The sequence below is a fragment of the Thermobia domestica genome, chromosome 2 (assembly GCF_964235325.1).
Source record: "Thermobia domestica chromosome 2, izTheDome1.hap1.1, whole genome shotgun sequence".
NCBI classification, from domain to species: domain Eukaryota; kingdom Metazoa; phylum Arthropoda; class Insecta; order Zygentoma; family Lepismatidae; genus Thermobia; species Thermobia domestica.
The window spans coordinates 140,241,190-140,262,803 of NC_137455.1; the positions used below are offsets into that span (position 1 = coordinate 140,241,190).

Sequence of the window (21,614 nt, forward strand, 5' to 3'; positions counted from 1 at the left end):
AAAAATATCCAAAATCCACCAATAGGCTACTATAAGAGAAAGCTATAGGAGCTAGAAGAGGAGTCTGAGTTGATTTCCACAAAGGTTTATCACTATGTTTGCTGTCCCAAACACGCAATAATAATAATAATAATAATAATAATAATAAGACTATCAGTAAGCATCAATCCTAAGCACTGGTACTCACTGTACAAAAGTTTTAACGGAAGAACGTATTTATGTTGTTTTTCAGTGGCGGCTCTTGAGAGAAGTCACGCCGTTACTTCAATCACTTGAAACAAAGGAAGGAAAATTTGCCAATTAAGTTGGTACGAATGATATGTCCACCATCCTTCTGCAAAGGCCAAAAAATACATAATAAAAACTACAATATTACTATTATTATTAAGTACTCTGCCTGCTGGCAGGTTCCGTTTTTTTTTATTTTTTACTTATTTAAGATCTTCGGCGGGTCTCGATCTTCAGTTTCCTCTTTTAACTCCCTATATTTTCATCTATTTTTCAAATCATTGATCAGTTGTGTTGTTCTTCACACTCCTCGCTTTCCTTCCGTCTTTTCCTCTGTAGCGGTATGAAGACAGTTTATTCGCAAGATGTGTCCAACCCAATTCGCTTTCCAACAAAGGATGTTAGCTAAAAGCGTCCTCTTCTCTCCCACCCGTTTTAAAACATCTTCGTTTGTTACTCTCTTCGCCCAGTATCTTCTCCATCTTCCTTCAACATCACATTTTAAAGTTCAGTAAATATTTCTTCTCTAGCTTCCGTAATGTCCAAGTCTCGGCAACATACAGTCCAATATTCCATATATAGCACTTCTTCAACTTCTTTCTTAGCCCAATGTTAAGTCTGCTAGTTAATCATAAGAGTGATCTTTCTTGTTGAATGCCTCTTTGGTTACGGCAATTCTTGACCTGTTTCTTTGCTGCAGTACCGTAAGCGTCTCTCGTCAAAATACTTACCAGATATTTGGAATTGTCTACTTCTTCCAGTTCTCTTTGTTCTACTCTGACCCTAAGGGCGTATTTCCACGTGATATTCTCATGATTTTCAATTTTTCAACATTGATTTCCGTTCCATATTGTTTCCCAGTGTCAACTATTTTATCCATGTTCTATAAGCCTTCTTCAGTTCTAGTTATAATAACTGTATCATCTGCATGCCTGGCCTTGAATCTGCCTTCCAATCTTGAAATCTCCAAAAACTATAACGCGTAGTAAATTAAAATAGTCGTCGTCTGCAACCACACACTTTTGCCATAGTTCAGCTAACGATTGAGGTTCATGCCCCCCTTCCCTCCCAAAGAAAGAGTGAAGTTTATGACGTGAAGAACATGTTTTGCCGCCCAGTTTTCAGGAAAGATCTCTCTGAAGAAAGATCCAGATGTCGGAAGAGGTGGTAGTGGAAGAGACAGGCGTCACCAGAATATGGTAGGTGAGGAAGGGTTTCATATCGTAATTCGTGGAATCTCCACTGTGCTTTGAGCGATATGTGAATATAACATCTGCTACATGAGAACAGTATGTATGTTGATTATTGATGGATACTTGCGGTCAACTTTGAGCTCCACTTCATGGAGTTCAGGAATATAACGATCTGCAATTATGGTTTTACCTCAACGAAGAGATGCATGATCGATCACATCCACCATTACAGCAGCAACATTTTCTGTGGATAGACGGGTGGTTTGATGCACTGTTCTGGGCATTGGTCACAACCCACCATTATCCAGACAGTTTACGATGGTCGTAAGGAATCCATATTTCGTCAGAAGTGACAATCCGAAAGAGAACTGCACACCTTCAGAGAGTGATTCTTGTTGGGCGGCGTCAATTTATGTGGCATCCCTGAGTAAATTTTCAGGGCCCACTTCCACAGTGTTCTTGAGGAGGTCATTCTAACATGATATTGGTCGGTGTTCTCCATGTGGTTTACAGAGAAGGAAAGCAGAAAGAAGGGATTTTTTTAAAACAAATAGTGACTATACGGTACATTGTTATGTAATAAAACATCCGAGTTAGCTAAATCTTTACACAGTACAATTTCTAGATTATCAGTAAGAAAAACCCTGATTATTAGATAATCTATAAGATTGAACAATATAATAGACGAGTGGCGATCATGAAGTGTGTGATTTGTAACTCTTCTTAATTCCACGCGTGACACGAAGACTGTACAGACTGATTGGTAATCATAACGTGCCTGAATTGATATTTGGCTTAATTGTGAAAATACAGTAGGCATTGGGTGGAGCGGCAACCACGGGTAAGCGAGTTCCACAGATTATAATCCGCAAAATGACCGAAGAACCCAAATAAACACAAAAATGCTTTTGAACATTTATTTTTACTTACAGTGAGGGCTTATACAAACAATTGTTATTTAATAAATAGTAGTTTTCTGTACTTACAAGTTTGTTGGTTTAACTCTTCAGTAAAAAATCGGTCATTTTTTTCGTGTTAAAACACCTCTTTTTTTTTTATTTGCGATTGAAATTTTTATACCGTACCGTAATTTATCGTCGCAAGAAAAAAGGAGAGAAAGACTGCGGACAATCCACAAAACGATAATCCACCCGCAAGTTAATAGAGAGTTTATTGTATTTTCTTTAATCTTTTGTTTCCAAGCCCATTCTGCTCGGTTAGTCCATTGGTACCGGGACGATTTTTAGACAAATGAAAGATTTCATATGGTTAGTTTCATTTACGTAGATTGGCAGTAATTCACCTATAGACACATGAAACAAGAAGCAAGATTCGCAGAATTAAACAAAAATTCAAAAAAATGTTTGAATTGCATACATTGAGTGAACCACTACCTCAGGATGGGGAAAGAAAAATGTCTCCCAATCATATGGTTCTTATTTTGTTCTGATCTACAAGCACATTCTAAATTGGGCATCACTGCAATAATGCGTTCCGTTTCATCACCACCATAATAGTCGTCTTAATGGAATAGAATGAATATTTCAGTTTTACGTCCCACGATTATGCAGTGTAAGCTAAGACACAATGGTGATGAGAATGAATGAAATGGTGGAATGAACAAAGTGGACGAAACTGGAGAACCCCGAGAGAATTCACGCACACGGTGCTTGTCTACCACGAAGCCCACTTAGCACGAGTCGGGATCGAACCAGAGACCCCACGCACCAGAGGTGAACGATTTATTACTCACCACCGCAGCCCCATAAAAGTAGTTTAAATAAATAATACTATTATATTAACACTAGAACGGCGGGTGGGTCATTTTTGACCCATTTCAAACTTTACGTTTTAGCAACTTTTCTATTTTCGTACGAATCGGATCGAATTTTTGTGACTTTTACTCGTTCTCAAAGAAATATTTGTACTATGTATCACTCTCATCGACACTTTGCCTTTTGAAATAATAAACAATTATACTAGAACGGCGGCGTGGGTCAATTTTGACCCAACACTTTTGTTAGTGACATTTTGTTGCATTGTAGCAATACTGCTGGCTAGCGTCTTTATTTCGTGACCGTTGTTTCTCCTACCACTCTCCCATTCCACCTCGTGTTCAAGACCAGCTTCTCAGCAATTTTGTCAGTTTAGTTGGAGTTAGTAATACTTTAGAAAGTCTGTTGATTAGGAGAATATCATTATTTTCGAACTGATGTGCTATTCAAACACTCATTATGAGCAAGAAACTGATGACACTGGATGAAATACTTGCAAATTTCAATGACATAAGTGAAACCGAGTCTGACGCTGAATGCCTTGATATTTCTTCAGATGAAGAGTACCTGCCGAATAACAACGAATACGATGATTCGGATGAAATATTGAAAGAGGAAGAGATAAGCACAGAAAACCATACTTCTGCAAATAAGCGTCGTAAAATAGGTAAGACTATTATTATTATTATTATTATTATTATTATTATTATTATTATTATTATTATTATTATTATTATTATTATTATTAAACACAAATTATATGTCTTACATCGTAACAAAATATTCATAATAATTTCAATCATTTTAACAAAAAATTTGCAAACAATTTGCATGCTATTGAGAAAATATAGCTCGTGTTTTTTTTTTTTTTTTTTTTTTTTGTGTGTGTGTTGGTATCACTATGTTGGAATGTTTCATGAGACCACGTTTATAACACAAATAAATAATAATAGATAAACCACAGCCATATTCAATCCACTATTGGATGAGGCCTCTCCCCGGAGAGAGGACTTGGTCTACTGCTCTCACGCTGACCAGACGGGTTGGACAAGATTCCTATATACCAGTCGGGTTGGGAGAAGAAATCCGAAGCTCTCATTGTTATCGTCACTATATGACCGCCCTGCTGGTCTAGTGGTGAACGTGGCTGAGTACGGCTTGAGGGATCCCGAGTTCAATTTCCGGCGCTACCAAGAATTCTTTGACTACTAGCCTGTGGCGTAACCAGAAATTTCAAAGCTACCGACACCAAAAAGTTTAGAGGTCTAAATGGGAGACAACTTACTTTCTCTTATGTTTGTATAAATTATTTTTCAACCAAAGAAGTAGAATCTCTAAAGCAGTTGTTCGAAAGAACAGGTAATTTACCATTCTTTTCATGTCAGAGCTTTCATGATTAGAACCTAGCAAATCTTATTTATAAAACAATCACTCTATACTGATTTTTGTTGGTTTGAACTACTGCAAGTTTACTACTGTGTATGCTATTTTAGGTTATGTCAGGTTATGTGTTTCCACAAATTCTAAATAAGGAGAGGAAAGTTATAGAAATGCATAGATGCGTATTACAACCATATTAGTAAAATATTTTTTGTGTAATACGTCATGTTTTTATTTGTGAACAATGTTTTTGTATGACCCTTCTCCTTGTAGAGGAGTGACTGAACTTTGTTCTGTGTAAGACTGCAAGTTTAGATGTGTGTAGATTAGGTTAGTTTAGTTCAGTTAGGTGATGCGCTTGAACAAACTATCTAAGAATAATACTTATCTAGGAATTAGAATGATATATAACATTACTACATAATAAACTGAAATTGTATATAATCCATTCAATAATATCATTGTAATAATATTATATTCATAAAAAATGTCGTTTCTTAAATTTGTATTATTGGCAAAAAACACATTTATGAATAAATATTAAGCTAGAGTTCAAAGAAGTTTCTTGTTTTATTGAATGAAAGTCACGTTTTATAATGCAATAAATGTTAGTGGTTTAGAATACAAATATTTAATAAAAATGGAATGGGTCATTTTTGACCCACTCCCGCCGTTCTAGAGAGTATCAAAAACACCGCCGTTCTAGTGTTAAAAGAAATATTTTAGTTAGTTCTTGAATTACATAAAATGATCATTATAAAGCAGTTTTTCCATCACTGACAGAGGATTTGCCTCAAACGTTTCGATGAACGCCAGCCTCTTAGTTTAAACTTTAAATTGTTCTCTTTATAGTAGAAGCTTCGGGTCTCGATACTTTTGATATTTGCTTCATCTTCAACTAGTCTAAATATTGTCCATCTATAACTTGTATTTGTAGTGCAATACTTACGTTAATAAGGGCCACACCAATAACCACCATCCACCCCCAGCCACCGTCTGGCGGCTCCAAATCATCCTCATCCTTTCTGGACTTCATCACATCTCTTCACCTCTGAAGGAAAGAGAAAAAGAAAGAATTAATATACATGGAAGCTTTAACCCATCACTACAGATTACGTAAAAGTTCCGTATGTTTGTAAATGGACAAAAGGATGGCTTACGAATATTCTCCGATTCATCTTCATCCATCCAGTTTCTCCTACACTAACTCAAATGTTAATATGTATATTGCATTACTGAAATCACACCTGAAAGTGCTACCCTTAGAACGCAAGATAGGCGGGAAGCCATATCTTACGTATCATCCCTTGCGAGTTCAAACGAAACCATAGAAACATTTTCTTGCTCACATTCCACCAACAAAATCTGAGCAGTGTCCATCCAGGTCATGGTGTATCGAAAGCACACACACACACAAAAAAAAAAAAAAAGGCTTGATGAATGTGCAAAAAATGTCAGGTTTCTTTATATTTAGAGGAATGTTTTGAAAAATACAATTTTTGACTACTGAAGTGTCAATTATGTAATAACGCGACAGTCTATTACTGCAAAACTCCACATAGAACATAGTTCATAGGTCTCAGTCACATACATGAACATATTTCATAGTAGTCCTTATCATTTATGTTCATGAAAACCTTACATGAATATTCTTACAGTTTCCAGTAAATGATCATAAAATATAATGAGCAGTGTATATCACTTCATTACATGAATATTCTTACAGTTTCCAGTAAATGATCATAAAATATAATGAGCAGTGTATATCACTTTTTCAGAAAAATCACTTTAAAAGAACTACCAAAATTAATTTCCAGAAAACTTATGTGCCATTACTTAATTACAAAGAGAAGCAAGTAGAAGAGAGAGAGTATAGAAACATAGAAGAGCTTTGTGTCTATTTGTATTTACGGAAGGAAATATCGATTCCAATCGCACTGATGTAAAATGATATGCATTTGTATTGTGCTAGTAAAGTCAACTCGGTTTCCAGTGTCAAGTATCCTTAAGTTTATTGACGATTATGTAATTTACTATTATTATTATTATTATTATTGTTGTTGTTATTATTATTATTATCAATATCCCAGATGAAACCGAAGCCATTTTACACTGAACATATTAACAAGTTAAAATACTGGAAAAACATTTTCAACTCAAAAAACAGCTCTTCCTATTCATTGTCACAGGTAAGGAAGTATAGAAACAGCTTTTTTTAATAGAAAAAGCGGTGTACGGACAAAATCCCGCGAGTCTAAATATTGCGTGGGCGAAGCATCACCGCCCATATATCCCGCGGGCTATATTCGTATGTGGTCGAGACATCACCACCCAAAATTTCGCATAATCTAAATCTCGCCGCCCGAAGCTTCTCGTGGCCAAAACGTCCTAACTCAAACCCTCTCGTGGACAAAACATCGCCGCCCAAAATCTCGCTTGGCCAAAACGTTGTCGCCCAAAATCTCTGCTCCCAAAATCTGGAAGGCCAAAACTCTCAGACCAAAATCTTGTACAAATCCTCGCTATAACAATATACGTATATAAGAGTATCTGAGGTCAAAATAATAAGAACAATCCGAGAATGCTGAAATTTAGACATTGGAAGGGAAAATTTTGATGGTTCAAAATGAATGAATTTATAATTGTAAAAATAAACCCAAATTAAAGTAAGCATTATCTATCGAATCTATTTGTTAAATTATTTAGTAAGATTGAGCTGCAAATTCCACCACGTGTTCACGAGAATCTAGTATACTACGTATCCTGTAAGTTAAGAAAAAAATTCTGCGTATTTCATTCACGTATCCTCATTAGTCGAAAGTAGAAACGTATCCCAGAGTTTTCGCAAAATTCATCTTTTAGGGAGACAGGAGGCAACTTCTATAGTCTTTTTCTCCACATTTAAATTAACGTTGTCTATGGCATCACCTGAAAACGCATGAACCATTTGAAATTAATCTTCTATCTATTGTACTGCACCTACATGTATTCTTAAATACAGAAAGCCGAAGTTTTCTGTGCAAAAATACGTTTGAACTAAGAATAATATATTCCTTTCTGTTATGAAGGGGTAAATAGCATGTTAATGACATTGCGTGAGAAAGGAAGAGAGACTGTCCGTGTCCATATCTGAGTGTGTTCGTTATAGGGATCTGCCCCGTAATAATACGTTATTTTTGTCTACCAGGACAAAAGAAAATTGCCCATTTATGGAGGTAAATTTCGTTCCGTGATATTTTGGAAGGCGATATTTTGTCCTAGGCGAGATTTTGGCCACGCAAGATATTGGACAGGCGAGATTGTTGCCCGCGAGGTTGTGGGTGTAAGGTTTTTTGTACGTAAGCCGGAAAAACACGAAGTATAGTATATTTGTTCGTTCAGGTTCAGTTTTAATTCCGTAAACTAATACTGCAAAAATAGTAAGCAAGAATGATTTTACGAATAAATAATAGGGTGTAGACCACTTCAGGGGAGCGATTTTAATCTTTGCAATGTTACAATTAACAGGGACGGTAAAATGGCAATTGCTTCCATGTGGGCGAGAGTGCGAGGGAATAGGGGTATACATTCAGCTGCGATGTTTTTTTTTTACACAAAACCCTCTCAGCCTTCAAGATTATTTTCAATATATGTCAATGAGAGTCATTTTTGAGTAGTGTTACTTTTCTGCTAGAGGAACGAATATCTGTTATCACAAACTGATATGCTGTCAGGAAATGCGCAATATTTTTAATTATGGTAGCCAATGGTAGTGTGACAAATATATATAAAAAAAATCCTCCTCATAGAGAAGCAATGGTGATAGTAAAGTCACCACAACATTAATCCCTAATTACAATTGTTTCAAATTCCCATAAAATAACATATTTAGACTGTCGTTAATAAGTTGTAGTATTTACCTATTCGGGCAGCTATCAGTCTTGCTTCAAAGATACATAAAAATGGACTCAATAAAAGATATCCAAAGCTTATGATTGGATATTGAATGAGTTATTTGACTAATTATAATGTTAATGTTAACCTGTGCATTAAGTAAGAACAATTTGTTTACACTTCATTGCAACTATTCTAGAATACTTATTCCGTAACGGTCAGATAACAAGGGGTCAATCCATACGAAGTGGTCCAGAGGTGCTTGCTCAAGCATATCCTAAAATTATAAAAATTTGTGCGTGACGAACCTCGGTTATGAGAAGTAAATAACACTATTCACGTTGTCGTATGTACAAGTGTTTCTGAATGGCGGTCATCTTTGTTGTCGGTGGATTGCTATTTTTTTTGCATTTGCAAGTGTTTACGAAAACTACAGTTGCTCAGGATATACGAATCAGACAAACACCGAACAAAACCGAATGTTTAGAGGAAAGACTGAGGTACACTGACAATATATACTCTTGATTCTAAATAAATATGCAGGGTTGCAAACTAATACATGAAATCACTAGAAAAAGCACACTGATGTAAACTATAAGTTGTGCTTCCAAAGAAAAAACAATTAGTTTTAAAGTAATTCTTATTCATTTAATTACCACAATACATCTAGATTCTCCCTATTACCTTCAAAGCAACTTATATTTATGAAAAATACAGACAGTTAATTTTCTAACAGAAGGAACCTATAATTCATTCCAGATAAGCTGATAGGCAATCAAAATGAACTCCCCTTCTCCACATCTTTTAGCTATTGCGGAAGGGGAAACTGTTATAAGATTAGTATCGTGTAAAATCTAAAATCGTTAGTTTACCCCTGATGGTAAGAAGTCATTACCGTTCCTTTTATCTACCTCCAAATCCTGCTACAAGCAATTAATATTGTTTAGTTTTTGACTTGAAAAATGAAATCTTTTTCTTTAACTCCTATGATTATGATTGTTAGCCTAAGGAAGATGATGACCAAGGCAAGTGAATTATGATGGAAGAAATGCTACAATGAGAAAGTGGGAGGAAACGGAAGTACCCCGAGAAAACCACGGACACGATGTTGTCCACCACAGATTTGCTTGGGCGGGATCGAATTAGGGACCCCCCGCACAAGACGTAAGCCACCGTGCCTCCCTTGACTTAAAAAGAAGTACTGATTATTATTTATGTACTAAAAGTTTGACTTTATTCATATTCTTTAAAATTAAATTTCTAGAAATAAGAACGGATTCATTATAATGTTAATTTCCGTGCATTATTCTTTCATTTTAGAGTCGGATGAGGTTTATCGACTCAATCAAACCAAACTTGTTGAAATTATTCTTCTTTTTAATATACCGGTAAGAACATCTGTTGATAAGAAGGCGAAAAAAAACACACACACGTGTGTTTTCACTCTTATCATTTCAAGTTCCGTCATTATCACTCTGATATTTCTAATAACATATTGTATTTGCTCTTGGACTGAATATTAATATAAAATTATTGTATGAATAAGGTACCCACTCAATTAGCAACGCCGTCATTGCTAGTAATTCGAACGTCATTTCACAACCCTAACTACCAAGAAAGCAACTGTTCATTTAAATTTACTGTTATACTAAAAGATGCGTTCCTTACCACACTAATGAAGATAAATGCAATAAAGTTTTATTTTCTTAAATACATAGAGCTATTATGAAGAGTATAATTAAGGGTCTTCACTACAGCGAAATTAAACTACCGCTAATTTTAGATTTTTTCTCTTATATCTTCAAAACAAATAAAAAAAATATTCGAAAAGCAGAAACGTAGTGAACTAGACAATACTATATTGCATGTGATATTGTTATCACAACTCATCTATCAGTTTTCGATTTGCATCTGTAGGTAGATTTAGCATTTTTTGCGGGTTCTGTCAATAGTGGCATACAAAAAGCAAATAGGCGAATTATGGTAAAGGTATCATATGCAAAATCGTATTGTCTAGTTCACTACGTTTCTGCTTTTCGAATATTTTTGTTTGTTTTGAAGAAATTACCAAAAAATTAAAAAAAACTAAAATTAGCGGTAGTTTAATTTAGCTGTAGTGATAGATAGAGCTTACACACACGATATTAGTACAACACAAGTTTCACTTGGTGATAGAAGGAATCGAACCAGGAATCAGAAGTGATTGTTCTAAACTGTAGTCAACACTATTTCCAATTTTATGCTTTATACAGGGTGTTTCAAAACAACACCGACAACGTTTGGGAGGTTATTCCTGACACCAGGATAAAACGAAAAGTATAGACTAACCTGGGTGCACAAATGCTTCCTTTCGGAGTTATAGGCTGCCGAAAACATGAAAAATGAACTTTAAAAGTCAATAGCTCCAATAGTATGGGACCTACCGTAGTCGGGTCAAGACTTTATTTAGGAACTTTTATGTGTCCTATCCAAATATCAATGTTTCACAATCCTGTGGTACTTCCGCAACATTTTTTATAGATGTAGTTTGTATTTCAAATTATATGCCTGTAGTCAAACTCTCTATAAATATTGTTGTGCGAGTATCTTAGGATTCTGAAACATGTATTTTTGAATAGCGCACATATTAGTTCCTAAGTGAAGTTTTGACCCAACTACGGTAGATCCCATAGTTTTGAAACTATGGGCCTTCAAAGTTCATTTTTCATGTTTCCGGCAGCCTATAACTCCGAAAGGAAGCATTTGTGCACCCAGGTTGGTCTATACTTTGTGTCTTATCTTGGTGTCAGGAATCACCTCACAAACGTTGTCGGTGTTGTTTTGAAACACCCTGTAGATATATACATTTTCATCTCATTATTTTATACATGGCTTCATATGTAAATCACACGTTTGTATAACCTTGGAAACAACAGTTCTACATGTAATAACCTAAAAGATGTGCTAACGAACCTTAGAAACCTTCTCTTGTTCTCTTTTGCAGAAAGCCCAAGTTCAAGGTCAGAGTTATTTCCAGCTGTTTCCTCTATTTGAACTCTCTTTCGACGTAATACTATAATTTAAAGAGTAACAACAATAATTTCGTCCATTGCCCTCTACGCAAGAGACATTCATATGCTCTTTATCCCATCGTTTACTTTAGCGATAAAATAAGACGTTAAGGTACAACTCAACACACGAGAAGACTAAATTCTCATGAGTTTCTCTATAGCAGTGTTGTCCAATCAATGTTCTTCCATGACCAAGCGCATGTGGTTGATGTCTATGGAAAGTAAATAGAAATTATACAAGTAGACTGAGAAAATGTATCAATCGAGAATGGATATTCTCTAATCGAGAATGGGATCGCCAATCAAAAACGCTGAAATAGACGATTAGCCAATCAAGACATCCGAAACAATTCCCAGATACTTCTAAAAGAGATGCTATGTCCATAAATATGTATCTCTCATTTACTCCGATGTCTGTGTATTTGGCGATTTTACCACTTCGACCACAACAACTACTACCACATTTATTATCATTATTATTATTAAATTGATGAACTTCTGAAGTTGCCATCATTATCGGGAAAAAATATATGCCTATACTTCATACGTGAGTTATAATTTTTATTTGAAAATGAAAAAATGGTACATTACATCCCACGATTATGCCGGCTACGCTAAAGGAGACAGTGAGGATGAGAAATGAAGGACATGATGGAATGAGAAAGTAGAAGGAAACGGGAGAACACCGAGAAAACTCACGCACACGGGGTCTGTCCACCACAAAACAAGCTTGGCGCGAGCTCGGATCGAACCAAGGACTCCATGCACCACAGGTGAACGCACTACCACAGAGCCACCGAGGCCCCAATTTGTATTCGATTTTACACAAAAATCAGTACTTGTGTCAGAAAGAATATAGATTTCGAGATAATATTTTACTTTACTACGTTATTGCTTTACTAACTCTGTTGAATTAAGCGTTCCATTTTAGCCTTGAGGCGTAGACCTTCAGCTCAAAATGAAATCCGAACCACCTTAGAAAATAATGCTTTCAATGCTCTCCATTGAGAATCAAACCCGGGACAGCATGTACCAAAAGGCGAAGCGCTAGCACGAGATCAGCGGGAAGGAATAATTAAATTAATTGTTTAAAGGGATATAAAAATGTTGGTAAAGTTACTTGATCTAAGGAATGAGTAGAAGTACATTCAACTTACATATTCAAAAATATGTTTGCCTTGAAATATGAAATGTCAGCAAAGTTAAATTTGATTTCGTAATGCGTCAGGAAAGCATAGCCTACTAAGGGTGCAATTGGCGCTGTGTTGGATAGGGATGTTCTTAACAGAAAAATTACATGTTAGTCTAATTTCATTTTTTTACGACAGTAATTTGTTCTGATTCACATTATAGCATTGAAAGTGAAAGTTAAATGTTATACTGAAGTTATAGTGGATATAATGAAAATTAAATGTTTAGCATCATTTGTTTTGTTTCATAGGCTGAGGAAGAATGAAAATAAATGAATAATGGACAAATTGATAAAATGAAGATGTTGATATATATATATATATATATATATATATATATATATATATATATATATATATATGATGTCCTTAATCAAAAAAAATTGGTTTGAAATTCAACCTATGTTGGGTGCTCTATATCACTAAGACATCGTGGCCACTTTTACATAAACAGAGCATGAAGAAATCACGCTACTTACAGCAATCAAAGCGTTTATATGCATTACAATCCCACATGCACTTTTTCCTAACTTATACAAGAACTAGCAAACGTCCCCGCGTGATTACTGCGGGCAATATTTTCAGTTCCTCTTCCTGGATCTTTTATATATAAAACTAGTCTGAAGTGTCTCGCACGCAATTCGAACACCTCTTTATTATGGACATCTTAGTAAACCACCTCTTTTCTTCCCTTATAGGTCAAGTATCGAAAAGAGCTTCAACATATTAATTTAAGTGAGAATTTAAGTACCAAATTTTACGTCTCTAACCTTAAGGAATTGCATGATATGAGTATCATCTTATAATTAAGCGGCTCGGGAAAACAGCCATACAATGGTATATCATATTTTAAAACTTTCGGCTAAACTGCAAAAGAATATTCAACACTCCCATGCAATTCAATGCAATGATACATACCAAACAAGCTTCTCCTGTAGGAACATTTTCGAAATTAAACCATCTTGTGGTTTGATTCCAACTTATTCCACTTAGAACTCAATTTCACCGGAAGTGGCGCTTATCAGTGTGCCGCTCAATTATAAAATTCATTTCACCCTCTTTCCACGTTGAATTCTCAAAAGAAATGATACCTTAGAGGTCCCTTGCATCAGGGCCGCCCACAGGGGGGATGTATGGCGCAAGCTGCGCCATTGAGAAAAATTTTGGGGGGGATTTTTCTCTACTTTCGAACTAGCAATTTTACTGTCGGAATAGCATTAAAACACGATTTTGAGAAGCTAATTTTCAAAGATTTTCCAGGGTGAACCCCCGTACCCCCTGCTTCGATACTCGATGAATGAAGTACCGCGCAAGTAGCCGTATGAAAGGAAAGGTTGGTTTGTTTTAAGAGAGAAGGGCCGCCCACAGGAGGGATGAATGGCGCAAGTTGTGCCATCGAGAAAAAAAGTGGGGGGGAATAAAAAAATTGGGGAAGAATTTTACTCTAATGTCGAATAAGTAATTTTGCTGTCGTCAGAATAACATTGGAACACGATGAGATTTTTTTTAAATCTCGAGAATGAATCCCCCTACCCCCTGCTTAGAAACTCAATGAATGAAGTACCGCGCAAGTTGCTATATGAAAGGATGGGCTGGTCGGTTTATCGCTTTGTGGATATATCTGGATCAGTCTGCATCAGTGGGTGAAGAAAGGATTCATTAGGCTTTACAGGTCTTTGTTGAATATGTCTGGTTTTCCATACCTAACAATATTATACCAGATACTTCTGTCATTACCAGCAACGAATTGCTCAACAGAGAGGATTATGAGTAAAGTAAAGATTGTAAAAAATAGACTAAGAAACAGCATGGGAGATGTATGGCTCTTCGACATGATTGTCCTTTCTTCCGAAAAAGACATTTTAGAATGCATTTCCAACAGCGATATTATAGACAAATTTTGCTTTGTCGAGTGAGCAAAGAAAAAAATTATTACTCTATAAAGGACATCAAGGGTAGGTTAATGTCACCACCACGACCAGTAATAATTTAATCCAACAAAATCATTCCTGTAAAAAAAAACAAGTATGAGCGGCCTTAAAAAGAAGTGAAATCACAAAAATGAGCGCCAAGTTCTCGTGAACAACAGTTACAAACACTCAAGGAATCACTTTCAAATTTAGATTTGAAACTTGCCTATGTTGTCTGTTGAAAATTATAAAGTAGTTTGACATAATTGTGAGCTAGTGGTAACCATACAGACAACAGCCAAGTTTCAAATCTAAATTTGAAGTGAGCCAGTGAGTGTTTGTAACTGTTGTCCACCAGAACTTGGCGCCTATTTTTGTGATTTCAATTCTTTCTAAGGCCACTCGTACTTGGCTCTTTTACAGGAATGCTTTTGTTGGATATCACTTCTTTTTGTAGGCTAATTTCGATAACATTTTCTTTTGGTATCAAACTCAATAACTTGTAACTTGCGTCTTACTTTTCATGTATACAAGGGAATTATATCAATATTTTGTAAAGAAAAAAATACTACTACTAATTGTAAAAAAAAAGAATACCTGTGCCATACACAGTGTGTAGAAGTTTTTATACCCTTCAATATCCTTATAGAACATATTTAGTATTGTACACTACCAAGACTACTAACAAAAGTAATGCCATTTTTATGATTACTACTGTTCCTACTACTACTACAAGCATTCTATAATACTACTACAGGAAATAAAAACAACAAAAATAACAATTACTAGTACTATAAAAACTACTGCTACATTGGGCAATTGTTTTTAGAGGACTTGAGTTTTGAGGAGGGAAGAGATTATTGGTTTTGGGGGGGAGTGCGCCATCAGCTTTGGGGGGGATGGGCACCCCTGCCTTGCATCACAAATCCTATATACTGCCTAAACTTCTAGTTTGAGCAGTTTGCGTAGGCGTTGACCAGTGAGGACAGTCCACTAAAACTGCACTAACGAAGTTGGTCATATATTAAATTCTGAAGATCCTAAAACTGCATTTCTATGTTTGCTTAATTTCTCAGCAAAAACAATCCGGAAATAGTAGGTTACTAATTAGAAACTTAAACTTAAAAAGAAGTAACTACTAAAACTAATAAAATAACTAATGAAATCTTGTATGATGAAACTATACTCATTATTCAGCTAAGAAAAAAAGGAACAAGTGCAAATGATGTAATTTGTTACTCTTCACTTGAACTAGTGCAACTAATTTATTATTTTAATGCCTTCAGGAAGAAAGATCTAACAGGAAACAATTACAGGACAGAGTTTTATGAAGAAGATTCATCAGGAACATCGACTCGACACAAGTAGAAAAAGACGGAGAGGAAGAAGGATAACTTTTATTATTATTACCATCCAAAATCTATAGTAAAGCATCCATAAATATTACTACGTGGATCTTTACGAACAGTTTTACAAGAAATCAGATTGATAATATTTTGATTTATCAATGAATAGAGGGACTCATTGTTACTCGGAGATATATATATCATTAGCCACCAGGGATGTACGCAGGAACTTATTTCAGGGGCTCCAAATCCAATACGAGGATAAATTATATTACAATTTTTAAAATAACCCCTAAAATTAGACTAAACTTACAGAAAAGTCGGGATTTCCTGGGGGAGTTCGCACCCACAAGATCTATACTCTGTGTACGTCCATTAGTGATGATAATAGTATTGTATAGTATGCATGGATTGCCAGAAGAAACTATATAAACTATTTTCCTATACAAAAAAATATATTCTGCTTACCATAGTTAAAAATCTTAAAATATACTTAAAGCTTTCTAGGTTATCCATTTCGAGCTAATTAACTAACCTTTTAAAACATGGTTTTAGGTCAAAACAAAATTTAAAAAAGCACGGTTCGCGTTATCTTAAATGGATATGGAATACATAATTATAGAATTTTGTTTCATATATATCGAATTACAGAAACTCTTTTTACATTTCAATCTGTCCACTATAACAGTCTTTGAATTTCGGCAACTTCTTTACATTTTGATTTGTTCATTATAGCAGTCTCAATATCGGTACGTATGTACTTGAAAATACAGAGCGACAAACAATAGATCAAGATTTCTTAATATGCAATTTTCACAAAAGAAACTAAATTCATATTTTTCAATTGATTTTGTTCTGTCTTCTAGCAGTGGCAGGCTGCTTATCTGCAGTACATGAGTTCGATCCCAGACCATGTGGATATCATGGTCAGTGTTTCTCCCAGGCACACTTCCTGTCGGGTTTTGCTAAAATTACTATTACAAATCACTCCTGTGTAAAGCATTTTTAAAAGCAAATATTACAGTGACGTGACGTTTTCATTTTGCCCTCATGGACAATTTTTATTTAGAAGAAAGCCAGAACATAACGGGCGAATACCACTTTATTATACCTTCTGTTCGTTATTGCATTCTACATTGTCCTCTTTAGTCTACGGAGCAGAATGACGGATATGTTGAAGATTTACTTTGGTCAATTGATAAGCTAATTTTTTTCAAAAAGAACAGAATAAACACTCAACTGAACATCTGCTACCTTTCTTACTGAACTCTACATTAAATAACTACCATTACGTAACGTATCTGTATACGGATATAATTCAATCTTTCTCATAGGATTGACGTCAACTTGGACTTTAGTCCGCTTACGAACTTGAGGAAAAAGAAAAAAAAACAACTGACCCGTTGCCTTGATACAAAAACCCCATTGCCTTTGTCAATTTCAGCAACATAGACCTCTGGCGTCAGAAATTAGCAACTGATGAGTTGTGAAGTTTAGTTGCAACAGATATTATTTACATTTTCATATCACTGTAAAACTTTGTCAAAATAAATATGAAAAAGTACATTTTTGCTGTAACGCTCAAATATAAATAAGTTTAATTTGCATATCTTTATCAAGAATACCGAAATGAAATCTTTAAGTTTAACGTCCCACGGTTATGCCAGTTAGGCTAAAGGAGACGGTAATAATGAGAAATGAGTGAAATGGTGGAATGATGAAAGTGGGAGGAAACGGGAGAACCACGAGAAAATCCACGAGCACAGTGTTTGTCCACCACAAGGTCCACATGGCGCGAGCTGGGATCGAACCAGGGACGCCAAGCACCGAAGGTGAACGCTCTACCACTGAGCCACCACGCCCCCATCATGAATACCGACATTGTAACTTAATACAAAAGTCTAACAGTGATACAACGCATAGAAAAGCTGATCAATAGATCGTGTTATCACTTTAGTTCTCCTATTTCAGAAGGAATATCCTCGTTCGTTAAATTGGAAAATTCGAAAGCCTTAAGTTTCGTTATCAATGTCACACTAAGTCTACTTCTTAGAATTGAATTCTGAGTGATTTTTTTTTAAAGTTTAACCTTTGTATACTACCAAGAACATTGTTACACAGGAATTACCATGGGGTCTTCTAGAGCCCCATCTAAATTATGTTCTTTACCCAAAACCAACAAACAACTGCAATTTTTAGTAGGCATCATTAGCATACACTCGAGATAGAATGCAAGAAAAGACTGAATTGTAATCTCACTTGTTTAAAAGATATACTATCATGATAAACACTTCTGGGGGCCCAAAAACGAACAAAAACAAACGAACCTTACATGGTGTATATAAACCAAAAGCCACTTGGTGCGAGGTGGGATCGAATAAGAAATTAAATGAAATATTTCAGTTAAACGCCCCATGATTATGGCCTTTAGACTAAGGGAGACGGATGATTAACGGTAAGTGAATGATGACGGAAGGATTGATGGAATGAAAATGTGGAAGGAAACGGGACTAGCCCGAGAAAACCCACGGACAAGATGTTGTCCACAACAAACTTAGTTGGTTGGGGATCCAACCAAGGACCCCACACACCAGGAGCAAGCGCTTTACCACCGAAAACACCGTGACCTGACATCAGAGTCTTTTGCGGTAATCTGGGCATTGTGGGGATCATTAGTTAATATCCCCTCCTTACTATTCAAGATAGAAGCTTGAAATTTTGTACACAAATTTAGTACATCCTTAGTATTTTTCAGTTTATTTTCAGATTCCTGTGTTAACACGGGAGGTCCAGAGGGGCTGAAAATTTAAAAACAAAATTAAGAAAAAAATCACGATCTCTCTCAAAATTTCCCACCTCAGGGAGATAAGGAAATGTGAACAGTATCGTTTGAAAGGTTGCTCTATTGTGAGAAAAAAACGAGGTATGAACCATGATCTTACGATAAATAGGGATGATGCTGTAGCTGCTTGACTGAAAGCCTATAATTTACCTTTTAAAAACCCGAATTTAAAAGGGTTATACATGCATAAAGAAAAATAAAAGTAAAAAAAGAATTATAAAAGTATAATGTTGCCGTTCGGATTGTATGGATGTGAAAGTTTGTCATTGACAAGCAAAGAAGAACAGAAGTAACTTTCCGAGAACTTAAGTTTTGAGGATTGCCGCAAAAATAACAAGAAGCAACACAACTCTGCAAAAGCTTCAGGCCAGTGAATATCTTACAGATAATAAAGTCGAGACGTCTGAAATGAGCTGAATAAGTCGCTTTTATGAGTAGTAGGCTCGAAGTGTACTGGGACCTAGTCGAGAAATATAGGGTAGTGACAAGCTTCTTTCCATAAAACTTCGTCCAGGAAGGGGGAGGAATGCACTGGAATACTACTTACTAAAGGGCGTGCCCTACATAACGTTGACAGGTAAATGCAATTCATCTTAGCTTCCAAATTGGAGGGGTGGAGGCGGTTAGCTAACTCTGGGGAGAGGATTTTGACGCCGGAAAGTACACCTTAAAAAAACATAGGAAAAAGACCTTTGGTAAACCAAGAAAGTATGATAATAATATAAATCTAGTTATATATCAGAAAATTAACTAACTAGGGCTCGGATTTGTATTTCCTCAAAACTTTGTGAACTCCTCTAGAAAAGGTAAAATATATCAGAATAACTCAAGAATAAATAAATATGTAACAAAAATTCCTAAGAATAGCAATTTATTAAGTCTTTCAAAAGTTATTTTGTATCGAATAAATATAAGTTCTAAAGCGTCGACCACAGTACATTGCTGATCGCATAGGAGAAAAGCTGAATGACACTCTCCTCTTGAGTGCTAATACTGGTAAATACAGATACTTATCAATTTGATAGAAACACCTGAAAGAAGTGCAACATAGCTATACCAAATTAGTCTGGTGTCGGATCACCTTTCGCTGTGAGAACAGCCCTGATGCGACGTGGAATGGAGTCCTAGAGGTTGTTGATGGTAGCAAGTTGTATGTATATTCCACCATTTCGTGTGGCGTGCATCAATCACTTCCGAAGAAAGGATAGAGGCGGAAAACTTCGTAGAATTCGTGTCTCCAAAACGGGCCACAGATGTTCAATTATATTCATCAGGTACGGGAACTGAAAGATGTTAAACTTCATCCCAATATTCCTCATAGCACACCGAAACAACTCCATGTGTATAAATGGGAGCATTATTACCATGGATTTTGGCGTAATTGCCTGGATTTGGGTCACTGGAAATACATGGTACTCTAAAATGGCGACATAATCACGGACCGTGACGGACAAGTGTGAGCACAAGACCCGCTCAAACCAGGATATTACGGCCCACAGCATCACAAAGCCACCGCCATGTTTCATGGTTGGATGGAAACACTGCAGATCATACACATCTTGGAACATCTGCTACACACAACACGGTCCGTGATTTGAAATAAGATGAATGATAATTCATCCGACCATTTCACACGTTTCCAGTTATCAGAGGTCCATGTTGCATGCTCGCACTACCATTGACGTTCTGCTAGTTTTCGCCCTGTAAGTCGAATCCGTGTATCCATGTCATGTAACTCACGGCGAGCTGTGATAATCGATACACGTATGAGAGGTGCTACTTGAATTCTTCTGTCATTTACACTGCAGTCACACGGTGGTACAAAGTAAATCCATTTTAATAGTCGATAGGTTCTGTCGAGTGTTTTCTTTTGATCACTGTTCTTATTTGTCGATATTTTCGCGTGAATTTGTAGGCCTCATCACCCTGAACACTGTCCCTCGCAATACATTTGCCACTTTCGTCACCCTCGCACTACATAGCATAGCTCCAAAAATTTGCCCACTCTTGATAGAAGTCGCTCATTTTACACCACTATATTCGGATCAGTCTCTATCATAATCTGGTCCTGATGTAGTACATAGTTTGTACTAACATACGGCTGTGGACGCCGTCTAAGTGTTGCCAACCCAGAATCTGACGTGTTTCCATTAAACTGATAAATATCTGTATGATTCTGAGCAAAAAGTTAAACTCATCTAAAATATTACCAAAAATAATTTTTATAACACTTCTGGCCCAAATACGATCTAAGGCTAAAACAGGGTTTCTCAACCTGGAGGTCGCGAAGATAAGAGGAAGAGGTAAATATAGTTAGAATCGAATACCGGAAAATATTTTAAATTTCATTTTGGACTTTGTTCTGATAGGCATATTTGTTATTTTTATACATACTGTTAAGAACAACGAAAAATAGGTCTACTAAACCTTTTCAACAGGTGCAGAGTTGTTTGAAAATCAATTTAAATCAAAGAGGTATGATATGAAACTAACGAGAACTACATATTGAAATACCAGAAAAATACAAATGCAACAAAACCTGCACATTGAAATACAATTAAAAGCTGATGAGATACCTGAGTATGATATAATTTCACTAGTGCGGCAATGTCCGGTTCAATCTTCGTGACGCAAGTTTTGAAGTCATTTAAAACACTCAATAACTTTTTAAACAACTGTCCAAATTTTTAAACCAAAATTAGAAACCGCTTTATTTTTTATCATATGATCCTAAATTAAGGGAGTTACGAAGTTTTAAAATTTTCAAATGTCTTCCATTTTGAAACATTATGATGGAGTGGATTTTGTATGTGTAATATGAATGAAC

At 35.9% G+C, this 21,614-nt stretch overlaps 1 protein-coding gene across 3 annotated transcripts in view; it reads right to left on the bottom strand.

Moving 5' to 3' along the window:
- Positions 1-21,614, bottom strand: part of LOC145675736 (putative monocarboxylate transporter 5) — a 52,885-nt gene that overhangs the window by 28,807 nt on the left and 2,464 nt on the right. For all 3 annotated transcript variants that reach the window (XM_081746368.1, XM_081746378.1, XM_081746388.1), the window contains exon 2: positions 5,526-5,627. In XM_081746368.1, coding sequence (XP_081602494.1) covers positions 5,526-5,612 — 87 coding nt within the window. In that variant the 5' untranslated portion in view covers positions 5,613-5,627. The remainder of the gene's footprint in view (positions 1-5,525; positions 5,628-21,614) is intronic.